Source organism: Penicillium waksmanii, assembly GCF_028829765.1.
Source record: "Penicillium waksmanii strain IBT 27052 chromosome Unknown utg000009l:1.0-4314994.0:1.0-4318279.0, whole genome shotgun sequence".
In the NCBI taxonomy this organism is placed as follows: domain Eukaryota; kingdom Fungi; phylum Ascomycota; class Eurotiomycetes; order Eurotiales; family Aspergillaceae; genus Penicillium; species Penicillium waksmanii.
Genome location: NW_026643255.1, coordinates 217,932 through 234,496, shown reverse-complemented (window position 1 = coordinate 234,496; position 16,565 = coordinate 217,932). Strand labels below are relative to the sequence as shown.

Here is a 16,565-nt window from a genome sequence, read left to right as displayed (position 1 = left end):
CGTCTGCTAGGTGTAGAATTGGGCCAAGCCCTGTCTTTATCCAGACACAAGGTTGTATAAAGCCCACAGAGCTGCGAGTATGCGGGGATTGACAGTGGGCGCTGGTCGAGCCCACTTGGCACTCGACCGACAAAAACAAAGTACTATTACGTGCTGTGTCCATGCATTCCACCATCCAGGATCCATTGTTCGTTATCGTCATTGTCATCCTGCACCCGCCGCCATGTTTGCTCTCGCTCGGCCCTCTCATTCGGATCCACGGCCTTGCCTTCGGGGGCCTTCCAGACAGGGCGCATGAGTCCTCCTGCTGCTAGGAGGGGATTCTTGCTGAATGCGTGTCCACGAGATGGGGGCGCATCAGCTTCAATATCCTCTACGGGTTCCGCTTCGCTAGCTTCGGGGGTGGATTCGGCTGCAGCAGTGTGATACACTCGCCGAACCTTTCCGCCCTTGATATCAAGACTCATGAAGCTCTTCTTCTTCTCCCACTCAGGTCGAGCCTTTTCCTCCATTTCACGCTGGATACGTTGTTGCTTCTTGAGTGCCAGTGCTCTCTGCGCTGGACTCATCCACAGGTAGAGGCAACATTTGGGGTTTCAAAATCAGCGGCTTCGTCGACCACCTTTGTTCGGCGGGCATTCTGGGCCTGGAATTGGAGTAGCTTATCACGGTGTGCCCTGGCTGCATCGAGTTTGCTGGGCGAGGCTGATCCAGATTCGGATCCAACAGGCCGCGGTCCTCCGGTATGGTGGACACCCTCGTTGTGGGCGCGCATCCTTTCCTGGCCACGTTCGGCCCGCAACTCCTTGATCATGCTCTGTACTTCCTCCGCAGACAGAAGAGGCGTGTCGCAGAAGGAGCAAGGTTGTAGTCCCTCTAACGAACAGATAATTTTGCCACAGTTCAAGCAATTTGGAGCGGGGTCAAATAACGAGTGAATCGAAGCGTAGCAGTTGCACTTTCGTCTTTCGCCCAAGGTCGGGTTGGTGGAGACTTCCAAAGCAGCGATGGCAGCCGTGAGGTCCGAGATATCGTTTGTTGTGAGAGCCGCACCACCTTTAGTTGAATTTATGGAGGTACCCGATGATCGAGACGACTTGCTCGTCTTTGACCGCACATTTGGTAGCATATCTGACAGGACCGGGCCCGCGGCGGATGGGGGAGGTTTCGACGATGGGGTGGGCATTGGCGACTGGGCACGAGAGGAACCCGATGACCCAGGAGTCAAAGACTGAGTAGGCGGATTCAGGGTCGGCTTGCTGGCGGACATGTAGTCCTCCTCATCCCTCTTGATGTAGCCACCACCCACATCACCATAGTTGTCTGGCCGGCGGGTCGGGCCCGCGCTGTGTAGCGGAGCCTTCTGTTTCTTGCCCCTCCCTTTCGGTCGGTCATTCTTAGAGGCATATGCATCGTTGGTTCGGGATGGTGTAGGTGCAGCAGGTGCAGTTGGAGCAGCAGGCGCAGATGATCGGGCTCGGCGTGCGTTGAAGGAGGCGATGAACTCAAAGGCGGCGGGGGGAGTCACCCAGAAAGTTTTTGAGGTGATCGGCACAAGCTTCTGCGGGGAGACTGGTGGAATACTCGATGACTTGCTTTAGGGAATCCTCATCGAGCGGCAGCAGCTGGCCAAGCCGAGGAATGGCCCAAGCTACAAGGTCGGACATGATTGAGGTGGTGATGGTGATGGTTGAAGGTGGAGGTGGAGGTGGAGAGGTCCAAGAAGGGAAAGTTTCCCCACAAACCAAAACCAAGCCAATTTGCGCTTGCATGGACATGTACTTACTACATAGTAAAGTTTAGTCGTGGAATTCAGTTCTAAGTTTACAGAGACTGTAGTACAGACACATCTCTTCTTGGTTACGCAGGTAGGTCCTAGGAGTAACTATCAACTACCTGCTCATACTTCCCAATCAGGACGAATTACCTAGAGCTTCAGAATAAGCAGTTACTACTAGTAGGCACTGTAATGCGAGGTCCAAATCATGCATTGAAGCCTACATAAGGCCCAGAAAATCTCAGAAAGCGCACCGTCTACAGCAATGCCAGCTGCAGCCCGGTGTATGGTATGAAGTAATGTACAAGACCTATCCCACCCCATCATCATCGTCATCTATGCAAACTCTTGTATAGGTCAAACCAGACCCAAGACGCCATAAGGAAAAAGTTGGAAGCAAAACATTGAAAGCAAGACAAGAAGAAGAAAAAAACGCCAATGACACCGTGTAGTCCCCGAGTGGGGGAAGCAAGCAAGTATAGGGAAAAGACGACCATCGCGCAAACGCTTAGGCATCGGCATTCTCGCTCTTGATGTCATCGTCGTGTTCCTCTACTGTGAACGAGTTCTTCAGCTTGCTGGGCCCGGGCTTATTACTCGAGCCCTTTTTATTAGAAGAATTGAGCTTCTTCTTCTTCGTTGGGCTAGGGCTACCACCCTCGTCTTCATTTTCGTGTGGACGCTTTGGCGCTGAGGAGGTCGGGCTGCTGGCGCCGCTGGCGCCGCTATCTGTTGGTGTCTTGTTGCGGGTACTGTTGCGCCCGGAGATATTCATACAACGGTCCAGGTGTTGTGCTACTCTGTTCATGACGAAATATCGTGGACAAATCGGGCACTTGCTTGTCGGAACCTCGGGGATGGTGCTATCTTTTTGATCCTTGCGTTTCTTCGGGTTCGGCATGATGGCGAATAGTTTCCCGTGGACATCGTGGCCAGGTAGGGTGATCATCGGCCCATTCTCGCAGTATTTCTTGTTCGGGTCCGGAGGAGGTCGGTATCCTGCCCCAACTGGAGGGTAGGTTAGACGAGGGAGTCGGCAGTCCGGGCAGATGATCTCCTTCACGGTATGGAGGGGATTGCCTTTCAGGTGTACTTTTCCGTGGTCGAAGATGGCGGCGTCGGTCTCCAGGTGGGTATTCGCGAGCTTGTTCGCATCGATATTGACCTCTCTCGGTTTTCCATCGACCAGTGACTTGCTGGCGGTATCCTCTGGAATGATAGCTCCTTCCTCGGCCTTTTGCCGAGCCACCACGACTGCGGAGCGCATTCGCGCCACCTTCTCCTCACGATGGACCTTTGCAACGAGGTCATGGATAATGTTGTGAAAGGTTTCGTTCAGTATATCGGTTGACTATAGAGAAGAAAGTTAGAAACAAGTAGGCTCTTTGATGTGATCATGATCGCGATCGCGATCGCGATTTCTCATTTCATACCACTTTGGCGATAGTGCCGGCAGGATAGCTCGGCCGGTGGGCCGCGGTGTTGGAATCGGCCATGATCGGAGTCGTCTTGCGACGTCGGTCTCGACAGTCCAGTCCAATGCGGTCCGGTCTGTTCCAGTGCTGAAAGTGCGATAGCTGTGTCTACCCGCGCGACACAGTCAAAACCCTTCTCGCGCCGATGCGGGCTAGTTCTCCATGTGCCGGAAATCTATGCAGAGGCGTGCCAATGGTTATAGCCAGGTCGAGATCGGAATCGGAATCGGTCCGAGGGGACGAAGAGCCTCTAACATAGAAGCTAACAGAAGACAGATGGGGGATATCTATTGGACCCTGGCGCAGTTGGGGGGAGTATGTCAGTGCAAGTTCACGGGTAACCATGGTGTCTCGGGAACAGAGGGTTGAGGCTCAGCCACCGATTCCGAAAGGGGGAAGGAGAGGGTTGAGGTCAAGGTAGAGACGAAGAGACCTAGTCATACTTGAGATGAACAAGGGAAAGAGGGAATTCAACTCACAGTACCGTGTTGGTCACCAGTCAAAGTCTCCAAGAGCCAAAGAGGGTGTTGGTTGGTGGTTGTGGTTGGTGTTGGCGTGGCTGGAGGTTGCCCAGATGTCGCCTTATCGCCTTATCGCATTCTCATCTCCGCATTTCCGTCCACTCAACCCTAGGCAGGCAAACATCTCTCTCTCTCTTACTACTTCTACTTCTACTCTTCGACTCCTCTACTCCTCTACTCTACCCCCCCATGGCCTACCAGTTCTTCGCCAAGGGTCAGCACCACATCCAGGCACAGACTCCTTCTATACCATCGCACTCTCGTCCCTCCAATTCTGTTCCACCCATCCATCCCCCACCACCACAACCACCAAAGTCCGCTGCTGTCGCAACAACACGACCAGTCACCAAAGCAGAGACATTCATCCCGTATCCCGATATTCTTCCAGTCGGTTATAAAACTCCACATCCTAATGCTACAGTCGAACCCATTGGTGTAGCGCACATCCCATCTCTCACGCGTATTACGGGACTGTTATTACCAATTCGCTACCCGAACTCCTTCTATACAGCGACAATTACCGACCCTGTCATCGCGTCGTTGTCGCGTGTTGCTATATACCATGACCAACCGGGAACAGACAAGGTGATTGGGGGTATTCGGTGTCGATTGGAAAGACTAGACACCCCCAATACACAAGAGGAACGCGAACGGGAGCGCGAATGCGAACATGAACAGGGGACCAATCTCTATATCCAAACTCTCCACCTCCTCTCGCCATATCGAGGTCTTGGCGTGGCGGCCGCCTTATTAAACTCGCTCTTATTTGAAACCCCATCAGCCTCGAAGAATACTCAATATCGCGTTTCGAAATTGGTTAAACACTACCGTATTCGTTCCGTGACGGCTCATGTTCATGAAGCTAATGAGGATGGTCTAAGGTGGTATACTGCGCGAGGATTTAAGGTGCAGGATGGAGTTGTCGAGGGGTATTATCGGCGGTTGAAACCGTCTGGTGCGAGGATTGTCAAGTTGGATGTGGAATGGTTGGAGAATGATCAGGTCGACGAGGCACCTGGCAATGGGGAGGAAGATGAGGAGGAGGGCTGGGAGAAGATTGAGGCTCATGATAGCGAAGAAGAGGGTGATCATGGGGTTCAACTACTGCCTGAGTCTCAGTCTCAGCCTCAGTCCTTCGAGGATGCGACTACGCCGTCACGGAAACGCAAGGCTGAGGAGGAAAAGGGCAATATACCGCAAAGGAGGTAGCCCTTGTTATTTGCGCCTCTCACCTGTCGATTATTTACCAGTATAACTTTACTTTTGATACCCGGGGTCGATCAGATAAATGAGGTCCCCATGTGCATCAGTCTGCAATGCATCACGTTATAACTTTAACAGTAATAGTACTGTTTACGATGAATGGCCAGCATCAAAGAATGGGTATATATGCATGCTCAAGTAGATACAGGTATAATTCGATGATCATGCGTATGCATACATAGACTTGAAAAGAACTCTCATAACGCCACGGGTATCGAATCAACAAAGACAGCATAAAAGCGAGCATTGACATGCCCAAGGTCGTTTCACGAGATTAGATGTTATAGTTCTCGGCATGCAGGAAAATTTCGTCCTTGGACGAATCAAACATTACTTGCGTCTGCAACTTGGCCACTGTACTGGCCACCTCAACACGCATTGCAGGAGGACCGCAGACGAAGACGCAGGCCCGTCGACCAAAATTCTTAGAACACTCCATGAGAATCTGGGAGATGTTGGGGCGAAAGTAATCCGTCTTCCAGTTCTCTCTTCGCAGTGGAGGTTGGTAATAGGCATAGCGTGGAGTGGTGTTCCCCCGTGGCGCAGGTGTAGTTTGTACTGGTGGGAGACTAAGACCAAATCCGAAATCGAATCCCGGAGAGCTACCGCCAGAATGGGGGTCTGTTTGTGGTTGTTGGTAGTGGCGGCTGTTGGCAATGTGGGAGGCAGTGTATGCGTTTGGAAGAGCAGCGAGACCATCCTCGTTCTCGCGACGTAACTCCTTCTCGATCTCTGCGTCGCCAGCTGCCTCTTCGCGAATGAATGCCGAGTTTCGTTTGTCGATTCCTTGAAGCATTCCATAGATCTTTTCTTGGACCAAATCTCGTCCTGCTTGGTCTTCTTGGCTGAGGCCGGTGAGGAAAAAATGGCAGTTCACAATGTTAGATGGCGCATTATCTCGGCAGATTCGTAGCTCTTCTTGAAACCACTCCATCGTTTCTGCTGTTTTCAGTGCCCATATCACTTTGACTGATTTGGTGACAGCCTTGCCGTCGCGGATTTTCTTGATCAAGTCTAGCAGTTGACTGGCGATGGCCGTGATACCACTACCGCCGGCAAAGAAAATCACGTCGTCGAAGGCAGACATTTCACGTTGCATCCCGCCGTAAGGTCCTTCCAGAAGAGCTGAATAGATCTTGTAAGGTCCATTTTCCAGGGCCTTCTTGAACACTTTGCGCGTGAAACCTTTGAATGGTCGAAAGACCAGGGTCAGGTCACGATAGTCCTCTCCATACTCGGATGGGAAGTCATCGCTGCAGAGAGAAGCGATTGTGAACGGGTGATTTTCGAAGAATGCCATTCTCGGCATGCGAAGAAAGACATATTGGCCAGGCCGCCAGCGCATCTTTGTAGGCACGGTCACTTTCAGGGCACCCTGTGGGAGAAGGGTTACGGCTGACTCTTCTCCAATCATGAAGGAGTCGGTGCGGAAGGGATTCGACCAGTTCAAGTAGAAAAGTCGGAGAATGTAGGAAATGATCCAAATGACGACCGTGGCCCAGAGATAACCCCATGAAGAGAGGAAGTTCTTGGTATGCCAAAAAAGCATAGCCACGAAGATCCAAGACACTGGGATATGGATCACGATGAATAGCTCATACATTTTGTGACGGAGAAAGGGAAGCGAATGGACGCAAAGAACAATGAGAGGGACTATAGCCGCAATCCCGTTTCCGTAGACATACATCGGTAGCGTGATGAAATTGCGGTAGTTCATTATCGCGCCATCCTCCCAGATGGGCGTTATATAGAATGGAACCATGTGCACCAAACTCAGGAACAGACAGATGTAGGCAGACCAACGATGCAATCCGTTCAGTCGTTCGGGACCGAGTCCAGTAAGCATGCTAATGAAGTTGGCCTTTGTGCTCAGTGCTACAATCCAGGGCACCATTGCGACAGCCAGCATACCGGCTCGAATTGCCAGGGGTGGTGATCCCAGAGCAATAGAGTAGTAGTAAAGAGGTTGCGGAAGAAAGCAGTAGAGAGTAACAAAAATCAAAGCAACCGACACGATTGCTGTCACAGCCAAAGAAGGGAAAACAAATTCGAGTTTCCCGATCCTGATCACTGGCATCGGTCGATAGAAGACCCAGCGCATTAGCGCGATCGCCTTTTTCAGCGGCACAATTCTCTGGACGATCCATTCGCGTCGTTTTGGTGGAGCAGGTTGCGACATCGGGGGGAAAAAGTGTGCGCTCGAGGCATCTGTTCCTGCACTAGGTAGTTCGTACTCTTCGACTATTTCTGATGCCGCAGGTTGTAGATGTGGCCGGTGCTCTTTGTGCTCCTTATAGTAGGCGATTCGCATTTTATCGCCCCAGATATGGTAAAATCGGATGAGAGAAGTGGTGACCAGCAGCACTACTGCAAAGTAAACGAAGCCATATCCGTATTTTGCAGACTGAGACCATGGATCCCGTTGCATTTCAACAAGCTCTTTGTGCGTCGTCGATGCGGTGACTGGGACTTGGACCCGCTTGACGAGGGAGGAGATTGAATTCCACATGATGGCGGATGGGATAGTTAAATAAGGGATGGGTTGGTTTGGTCGATAGTTAATTTTCCCCTAAGACCTTGGGTATTTTCATAAGCTCCCGTTGCTTGCGCATTTTCCTGCGTGCGTCGTCCATAAAGCATAGACATACTGTTTTGTTTTCTCTTGTAGATCGCACTGCGATCCAAGAAATACACACCCTCCTGTATTTCAAACCCTCCTAGATCTCATGTCTTCGCCAAAAGCTCTAACAGGTGTCGGTGTCGGTGTCATCAAAGTTTGAAGCGAAGCAAAACAAAAAAGGAATCGCGAGGGGGAGATCTGGGAGTACATGTATGGGGCACAGCGGTGGGGGTCGCACCAAGCACCCAATGTGCCTTCGCGCCGTGACCAGCTGCAATGATTAGCCATTTCCTCCCATGGCGAGCCAATCGACGGCCTGAAAGAGCTCAATGAGCAGCGCTTTGCCAGGGAGACCACGGTGGGCGGTGGTGCGGAGGAATCTCCCCAGTGAATTGTGATGGGTTAGCGCCGTCGGGGCCGATCTGCACCAATCGAAGCAGCCAACGGGGTGACTGGGGGTGATCGGGCCGCATTAGCGTGGTGGGGAACTGAAGAACTCCTCCAGCCATGGCGAGTCGATGAAGCTGGATTATTATTAGAAGCCATTTCACCTTGATGAGCTCGGGGAAGGTGTAGTAGAGTTCAGCCGGTACCTGGCTTCCCCGGCGCCTAGTCTTGATCGCTCGGGAGTATCTGTTCGTCATCTTCTCGAAGAGATCCGCAGAGAAGGTCTCTTTCAGCCGAGGTTCTTCATTGGCCAGGTGATGCTCCGGGGCTGGTAGCAGTGAGGTTCATGGTCGATGTGGCTCTCGGAGTGTGTGCCGCTGTGCCGGTGTGACGATGTGACGAGCAGGCAGGAGGACTACCAAGTCAGCCACAAATTATAAAATTAGATACCTAGGTATTCTTGACTCGTGCGGAGTTGCCCATGCTACTTAATAGATACTAAATAGTAGTACGGCCGAGTACTAGTCACTATCTTGCATGGACATGGCTATTTTGATGGATCAATCCATGGATATTAATTTTACTAGTAGTATAGGGAACCTTTGGAACAATGTGAAAAGATTACTGTAAATCTATCATGTCATATTTAGCTCGGGGAATTAGATTTATAATCCCCTCCAGGGCTAAATAGACCACTCTGTGTGGAACTCACTAAGAGTTCACCTCCACCTAGGCATGTGGGTGTAATCTACTGTAAATGAACTCATATAGTGGTATCATATTCACATCCCGCAAGTAATCTACCCATTAACATTGATCCAGTATCCGCTTCATCTCATCCCACCTCTGGGCCGAGATATCCACTAATTGCCTCAAATCCTCACTATCAACCGTCCACCCACCATGCTTCTCCATCTTCACAATAACCGTCTTACCCTCCTCCTTATCAACAACAACATAAACCCGTTCCTGTACAAGACCTTCCTCATATCCATCCGGATCCGCAAGAATCCATTTTTGCTGCTGCGAACCGTGCTTGCTATCTTGAACCTTTTGCTCCTCGGCATCAGGAATGACAACCGCCCGCCAACCCGCCGCAGCATCAGCCTCAAACACACAGAACGAGCTGGAGATAGGAAGACCGCGCAACGAGAGCTTCTGCGATTCTTTCACGTCGTCTGAGCAGAGAACACTCTCATTGTCAACGTCCCACCAGGCTTTGGGTAGCTTTGTATCGCGTAGAGCGGCTAAGACAGAAGCCCAGGCTGCGTCGAACGGGTTCCCGGCGAGGGAAATTAGCATGACGTCGATGTAAAGAACCCAGAATGCCTTGATCTCGGCGGGTTTGGTTTCTTCCTCGTTGGCTCCTGCGTCCAGATCCATTTGTTCTTCATCATTGTGTTGCTGCGCTTCATCGGGTCCCAGGTTCGGCGGTTGGTACCAGATGCGCAGGTCTTCGGCTTGAACGAGACGGGTAGTGTGCAAGAGTGAAAGGATTTGATGGGAAAGCGATTGGGCGAGGGCGGAGGGTGGTGCGCTGGGAATGAAGCCAGGTGCGCAGCCCGTGCTCAATGAAATGTTCGGGACGAGCAGGTTCAAGTCCTCGATGTGGGCGCGATCCTCTTCATCTTCGGCTTCGGTGTCCTTCTCAGACTCGCCGATGCGTCGGCGCTTGTTTGCGTTTGTCGACTGCGATACACTCCACGAGGCGATATCGTCGGTGTGAAGAATTTCGGCTCGGACACCACACACTGCGGTTGTGTCGCCGAGACGGACCACGGCACTACCGTTGGTATGGGTCAGGGAGCCTGCATTGGCGGATGTGACTCGAAATTGAGAGGGGGCGCGGCCATTGGCACGGATTGAGGGCTGGTTGCTGGATGATGGAGGGGAGAGGTGGGCGAGAAGGTAGGCGTGGGGTTGGAGGCGCGCAAATTGGGATGGGGGTAGTGAGAGCGAGTTGGGAGCTGCAGGGGCAGCTGTAGAAGCGGAACTTGAAGCCATGGTATGAGCTTCACGAGGGTGTATCTTACAATCGGAGATTGAAGATCGGGCAGGTTCTTCATCAAAAACGCCGATGTCCAGCCCGGCAGAATAATTTCACTATCGGAGGCGGTAGTGTGACACCTGACACATCAGGCCACCAACGTAACTAGTAGAAGCGTATACAACAGACAATATACAGTAGTTATGGCTAGGTTTAACGGTGATAGCCTGAGTACGACATTGAATAAGGATGACAATTATACAAGTACGGGATGAGAATATTCGTTTCATTCCAATTCCTTCTTATGGGGAAGCTTCAAGCACCAACTTTAGTGCTTTCGAGGAGTTCCTCGCCTTCTTTTGGTCGGCGGTTCCTCATCCCATTGATCAACCCTTGGAATGAAGACCATACCATCCTCGGACTTGGGGTTCTCATTTGAGGAGTCCTCCTTGGCAGCAGATTTGCGCGGGAAGGATATCGAGAATGACACCAGATCCAAGCTCTCTTCCTCTTCCTTCTTCTCTTTCTTACTCTCATTCTTCTCCTTTTCCTTCTTCTCCTGTTCGGAATCGGATCCCTTGGAGTCTTCGTCCTCGGGAACTTCGTCTTTCTTCTCTTTAAAATCTTCTCCCTTGGTATCTAAGACCTTGCTTGATGAAGATCCACCAGTCAGTGCTTTCAAATCCCCGGACAGAATTCGACTGAACAGACTCTTATGTTCAGGGGTCGATTCATCCTTCTCTGTCTTAGCATCTTCAGTAGATTCTCCATCTTTTTCCTTTTCTTCGTCCACTTCTTCTCCGTCAGAGAACTCCCACATGTCACGGATTTCACCTCTGAAGAATGCAGTGCTCCACAGAGAAATCAGAACACCAGGGACAAGGTAGAGAAGAGCCGGTTGGGCATGATTGGAATACTGCATGGCTAGCAAAGTGGTGATCATTCCAAGTACGTATCCGACAACGCTGGCTTTGAAGTACGGTTTGGGGAAAGATCGAGCATCATGATAGGGAGGCTGAAGTTCGAGCTCTCGCGGTGCGATCGTTGGTGCCCAAAAGCGTTCGCCCCATGAACCAGTTGCGGCTTGGTATTGAGGTTTCACAATCGACTCGCTCTCCTCAGCTTGTGCCTTTTGAACACCCTTCTTGTGATAGTAGAGAAAAAGATCGAATCGCAAGGCCAATCCTACCATCATTCCAGGGATGACAATGTCTCCAAGTCCCAGCATTGCCAGGGCTTGAACAGCGGGGTCATCATTCGGTCCTGCCGGTCGAGGGAACAACAGCTTGATGGGCACATCCAACTTGGTTGCGACCGTAACCATCAAAGGTGTAAAAAAGACAAAGTATATGTCGTAGAAAAACAAGGATCCGAGAATCAGAGAACCAGTCCAAAATGTGGACGGAGACATGAATTGCAGAGCGCCGTAGCTGAAACTGAAACCAAGGAAGTTGGTCAACCACCATGGCTTTGTAATGAATGCAAAGTATCCCACAGCACCCAGAGCAAAGATGCCACTGATGAGATCGAGAAGGCCAACAAGACCCTTGCCGTCAATGATACCTCGAACGAGAAGGCGCATCTTGAGTCGCTGGTAGGAGACATTCCGAGTAGCCCAAAGTAAGGCCCGAACCTTTCCTGGTAGCGGGATCATCCCAAAGACACCAGGAAGTGGGGAGTGTCGAACTTGATCATCGGTTTGGAAGACGCGCTTAGATTGGTTAACCTGCCAGAGCTTCCCCCCAGAACGATAGTATTTCGGAAAGACGATTGATCGAAAGATCAGCAGGATATCTTTCAAAAAAGCGACAGCAAAGAAGAGTCCCATTTGAGAGAAGTAGAAGCTAAGAATTTTGTTCAAGATGGCGGGGTCTTCCAGCCATTTGATCACCAAGTACAAGCCACCAAGAGTAAGTCCCGCAGTCAAAGGAAACATCAAGGCATCCGATGGCTCTAGGCCTCCCATTTTTTGGACCGTGCCTTGATCTTCATCATCTTCATCGTCGGTGTCATCTTCTTTGTCTTCGTCTTTCTTGGGAGGTTTTGCGGCGGAGGAAGGTCGTGATAGGGAAGCGTGCGCGCCAATCCAGATGGGGAAAAGAGCGGAAACCACGAGGTGGCCATATGTTGGAAGAAGCGGTCTCATGCGGTCGAAATGGTAGAGAGCTTGTCCCAAGACCTCGGCGAGGGGGCTCACATCGTGTATGTCGGACATCGTACGTCACACGAGCGATAGCTCTATTCCCCTCGGGGCAAATTGACAGAGGGAGTCGAGGTGAATGTGAGGAAATAAATGAATGACGGATCAACACATGGCAAATTGAAGATAGAAATGAAGGAAGTGAAAGGAAAAGAGGAAGTGGGAGTGGAAGTGGAAGTGTTGAGAAGGACAAGTTGGACAAAGACAAAAGTAAACTGCCGCTCCGCCCACCGTTTGGGGCAACCTTGGGAAGTCCCGCCTTTCTTCTTTCTTCATCTTCAACTCCCCCACGAAACTTCTACACCGCAAAGACCAAAAGAACAAAGCCCTTCACATATTCACATATTCGGATCCTTGAAAATGGCGACCGAAGTGGTGTTCGACACCTCCATGGTAAGCATTCAATGCATTGGTGTTCCACCATTCCAATGAATAGAGGCTGACTCCTCACAGGGCTCCTTCACAGTTGAGCTCTACAATACCCATGCGCCCAAGGTAAACTCTAAGCTCCCTCGTAGCGGTAATTAACCTGCTCTCTACTGATACTCAAAGCTTCTAGACTTGCAACAACTTCTCTACTCTCGCGCAGAGAGGTTACTACAACAACGTCGTCTTCCACCGCATCATTCCCAACTTCATGGTCCAGACTGGTGATCCTACCGGCACCGGTCGAGGAGGAAGCTCTATCTACGGCGAGAAATTCGAAGACGAGATTCGCGACGACTTGAAGCACACCGGTGCCGGCGTCCTCAGCATGGCGAATAGCGGGCCCAACACGAACGGCAGTCAATTCTTCGTCACCCTTGCGCCCACCCCGTGGCTGGATGGCAAGCACACTATTTTCGGTCGGGTAAAGAGTGGCATGCGAGTAATTCAACGGATGGGTCTGGTGAAGACCAATGGCGAGGATCGGCCAATGGACGAACTGAAGATCATTCGGGCGCGCGTGGTGGAGGGCAATGAGGAGTGAAGCAAGACGGAGCTATGCAAGCCAATGGCTCGCATATATCGGCATATTCTCTACAGGGTGACCTTCCGGGCTATTGCCATCAACACATGATTTGCCTTCCGATCGGGCTACAGAGAATTGGCTCACAAGCAGACACGTCTGCGTCTCTTGTCTGTTGACGCACCCGCATTCGCATCCACACCTAGCGCGACTCAAGCTGGGCAGATGACTTTCTGCCCACCCTGAAGTGCATGAAGCATGAAGCATGTCGCGCGCAGCAGCATGACTCGGGGCTCGCACCCATAACTATAGCTACAAGGTCTATCGAACTAGAGCAGATGGATATACACCAACACCAGAATAGACGAATGAATGTATCACTACAAAACGAACCGCTTCTATCAAATGAAACCATCTAGAGCAGCAGATACAGAGTGAAGTTCTCATCTGCCACCCCCACGACGTCGGCCAGTGAAGGCCTTCGTCATGACACCCGAGATTGTCATGAGAGAACAGTCGGGCTGTGCAAGCACTGGGGGTGGCGTGGAGAAAGAAAAAGGAAACCTGCAAAATTTCACTTTTAAAGTGGGCACCTCACAAGCTGCTGAATAATCATATCACGTGTTTGTATAGATCGAGTATGGATTCTAGTACTATTCATGGATTCTTTTATTTTGAGACAAGATGTGCTTTGAGACAGTTTATATTTGTTACATGCAAAGAAAAAGCGGCCCAGGTATCATTATTTCATAGCAATTCATTAAATATTCCGATCCAGCCGATCCCGGATTAAAACAGTATTAAGAGGTTCCAGTAATGCTTTCTGCGGTTGGATATGGCGCAGCCATCTCGCCCGAGTCAAAGTTTTCACAAAATGAAGATAATATCTCGTCAAATTCGTCCATGTGAGTCAAGGAATTCCCATCGGCATCCGATGTTGAAACAATGTTGATAGGAACAGTATCCTCTTTCGGTTTCATGCTCATGTTCATCACAAGCCCGTTCTTGTCTTCTAAATTTCGGAATTTCCAGACTTCCTTGTATCTTCATGTCTAGTGTATTAGTATGTTGTCTTCAAGTCTTGAAGGAAGCTTTGGGGGAAAACATACACAACACGTTTCCATCTGTCAACGGAGCCCTGAGTGTGATCAAAAGACCAATCGAAAGTTTCCCTGACTACTGGCTCATCGCTGGGGTCATGGTATAATGTCAGGTATGGGTGTGAAAGTGCGTCTCTGGCGTTGATCCTCTCGTTCACGTCAAATACTAGCATTCTTTCGAGTAGATCATTTGCTGTTCATATTAGTTTGCCGTCTCTGCTTTCTTTCCGGGAAAGAGTCATACCTTGTTTGTCAAAACCGGGGAAAACATCTGCAAAAACCTTCCGCTGACACTTTGGCAGACAATCAACAAAGCCTCTTGTCTATTAGTTTGTTAGCTTTCTTTCCATAGTCCTATCTCTTTCATAGCATCGAAATTAAACTTACATTGGAGTTCGTAATCATATCCACGATCCACACGGGCGGACTGCCCAGAAGCTTCACAATTTGACTGAACTGATCGGCATGGCTATTGGCAGGGAAAAGCGGCTTTCCTTGCAGCATTTCAGCGAAAATACAAGCTGAGCTCCAGACATCTACCTTGGCCGAGTATTGCTGCCATGTGAGCATGATCTCGGGCGCTCGGTACAGTCTGGTCACAACATAGCCAGTCATCTGGGGCCCCTGTAGTCGTGCATGTTCAAAACCACTTATTTTCAAGTCGCAGTTGTCATTGATCAAAATGCTGCATGGTTTGAGATCACGGTGTATGATGCCTGCAGAGTGAACATATTTCAGTCCTCGCTGGTTTCATTAGTAACTTGAGGTCTTGAATTCGCTGGTGGTAAGGTGTTCCTACCAGTGTTTGGTACAAGAAATATTTTGCAAAGGCATCTTCCATTGGGCCTCGATCAATAAGTCTTTGCAAGTTTGTCCACATGAGTTCTGTGACGATATATCTGCGAAAGTTAGGGATAGATAAAGTAAATAGATCGTTGTTCTGAACATACAAGTCCTCGCTGGGAGATATGAACATATCATTCAAACCAACAATCTGTTTTTTGGGGTTAGTTGAAATTCTGGCGGTTTGAGAATTTGACTTGGGGTCCGAACATTTTCATGTCGCAAATAGCGAAGTAACTTAATTTCACGAAGCGCCCGCTTTGCAAGGACAGATGAGCAAAAGGGCTTTGTCACTTTCCTCACGGCGACCACATTGTGCAGGATTTGATCCTCTGCGGAGCTAAAAGCGATCATGTTAATCAATCTTTCTTTTTTCTCTCTTTGATTCAAAATGCGATATCACACTGGACATACCAAACAAGACCAGCGGCATCCAGTTCAACCGCCTGCGGTTCTGTATACCTGCGACCGTGTTAATGGTCTGGGCGTTGGTATCAAAAAGTAACCAATACGCGTCGAAATTACCTGGACGTGATTTCAAATGTTACACCCATCACCTGGGAGGTGTTGAAATCGGCCATTTTTGAAAGGAGAGGCAGTCTCAAAGGCGGAATAGAAACTATAAACCAAACCCCGACTTGAATTCGAAAACTCGGAATAATAGTATATGTGAAAGGGAGTATGGAGCAGTGGGGAATCAGAGAGCAAAGAACCCAAGCAGCACAGAAGTAAAGAAGAAGCCGGGAGAGCAGGAAGAGAGAGTGGGGGGGGCGGTGGTTTTAGGCAGGTCGCAGCAGAGCCCAGACCGTGGACCGCTGGAACAACTGGAACAGCTTGGGCTCAAAGTAGCCCCATTGTTTGCTCTAGACCCTAAATATCCCGGTCCGATGGACTGGAATGAGAACCAGCTAATGAGCATCCACTTCAGCCGTTCACCGATGCATACGTTAAATAGGAAGATAGACCCCCCACCCCTTGGAATCTCTGGCCACACGAATCCTATTGTATACGCATCCAGCTTGAAAGCCCAGTCTGCCGAGGGTCGCGTCTCATGAGTTTTACTAGTAATTGGTAAGGCCTCCTTCTACCTGCCGAATCACTTGGACTTGCTATCGAAAACTTCCATTATACCTTATACACTTCTTGAGGCAGCGGCTCTCTTCAAACATCATCTGCATGGTCAGTTTGGACTGGTTTTCAGCTGCCGCCACCATCTCTTCGCATTTTTCTGGTACGGATAATGTATCCAGGGTTACTGCAAGTAACAGCGTAACCGAGTTCCGGAACGCCACGTTTCTGATCAATTTTTCAGCCACTTCGCCATATTGATTGCAAAAGGCTACATATGGAGTCAGGCCATATGATCGGCATGTCGCAGAGGTACGAGTAGCTCATGATCCTGGTGGATCAAGGATCTTCTGTGGCTATGCGAGATTTAACAGC

At 50.2% G+C, this 16,565-nt stretch overlaps 8 protein-coding genes across 8 annotated transcripts; 2 read left to right on the top strand and 6 right to left on the bottom strand.

Annotated features, from left to right (window-relative positions):
• Positions 1-146: 146 nt before the first annotated feature.
• N7481_010444 (C2HC5-type zinc finger protein) lies at positions 147-1,667 on the bottom strand (the record flags this gene model as incomplete). Its single annotated transcript, XM_057269663.1, is given in 4 exon segments — positions 147-559; positions 574-1,572; positions 1,585-1,591; positions 1,656-1,667. The coding sequence occupies 4 exon segments, from the start codon at positions 1,665-1,667 to the stop codon at positions 147-149; spliced, it is 1,431 nt and encodes a 476-aa protein (XP_057116837.1).
• A 618-nt stretch (positions 1,668-2,285) lies between these two features.
• Positions 2,286-3,273, bottom strand: N7481_010443 (uncharacterized protein; the record flags this gene model as incomplete). The annotated part of the gene is made up of 2 exons (XM_057269662.1): positions 2,286-3,128; positions 3,211-3,273. 2 exons carry the CDS (start codon positions 3,271-3,273, stop codon positions 2,286-2,288), a joined length of 906 nt encoding a protein of 301 aa, XP_057116836.1.
• Positions 3,274-3,962: 689 nt separating this feature from the next.
• N7481_010442 (GNAT family N-acetyltransferase) lies at positions 3,963-4,982 on the top strand (the record flags this gene model as incomplete). The annotated part of the gene is made up of 1 exon (XM_057269661.1): positions 3,963-4,982. One exon carries the CDS (start codon positions 3,963-3,965, stop codon positions 4,980-4,982), a length of 1,020 nt encoding a protein of 339 aa, XP_057116835.1.
• Positions 4,983-5,310: 328 nt separating this feature from the next.
• N7481_010441 (putative metalloreductase transmembrane component) lies at positions 5,311-7,545 on the bottom strand (the record flags this gene model as incomplete). The annotated part of the gene is made up of 1 exon (XM_057269660.1): positions 5,311-7,545. One exon carries the CDS (start codon positions 7,543-7,545, stop codon positions 5,311-5,313), a length of 2,235 nt encoding a protein of 744 aa, XP_057116834.1.
• Positions 7,546-8,850: 1,305 nt separating this feature from the next.
• On the bottom strand, positions 8,851-10,047 carry N7481_010440 (3' exoribonuclease family protein; the record flags this gene model as incomplete). Its single annotated transcript, XM_057269659.1, has 1 exon — positions 8,851-10,047. The coding sequence occupies one exon, from the start codon at positions 10,045-10,047 to the stop codon at positions 8,851-8,853; it is 1,197 nt and encodes a 398-aa protein (XP_057116833.1).
• A 311-nt stretch (positions 10,048-10,358) lies between these two features.
• N7481_010439 (aspartic endopeptidase) lies at positions 10,359-12,245 on the bottom strand (the record flags this gene model as incomplete). Its single annotated transcript, XM_057269658.1, has 1 exon — positions 10,359-12,245. One exon carries the CDS (start codon positions 12,243-12,245, stop codon positions 10,359-10,361), a length of 1,887 nt encoding a protein of 628 aa, XP_057116832.1.
• A 345-nt stretch (positions 12,246-12,590) lies between these two features.
• On the top strand, positions 12,591-13,200 carry cyp1 (putative peptidyl prolyl cis-trans isomerase (CypC); the record flags this gene model as incomplete). Its single annotated transcript, XM_057269657.1, has 3 exons — positions 12,591-12,623; positions 12,684-12,725; positions 12,790-13,200. 3 exons carry the CDS (start codon positions 12,591-12,593, stop codon positions 13,198-13,200), a joined length of 486 nt encoding a protein of 161 aa, XP_057116831.1.
• A 779-nt stretch (positions 13,201-13,979) lies between these two features.
• N7481_010437 (Mitogen-activated protein kinase hog1) lies at positions 13,980-15,703 on the bottom strand (the record flags this gene model as incomplete). The annotated part of the gene is made up of 9 exons (XM_057269656.1): positions 13,980-14,223; positions 14,289-14,472; positions 14,524-14,602; positions 14,667-15,023; positions 15,079-15,178; positions 15,230-15,273; positions 15,333-15,462; positions 15,537-15,584; positions 15,648-15,703. The coding sequence occupies 9 exons, from the start codon at positions 15,701-15,703 to the stop codon at positions 13,980-13,982; spliced, it is 1,242 nt and encodes a 413-aa protein (XP_057116830.1).
• Between the last annotated feature and the right edge of the window lie 862 nt (positions 15,704-16,565).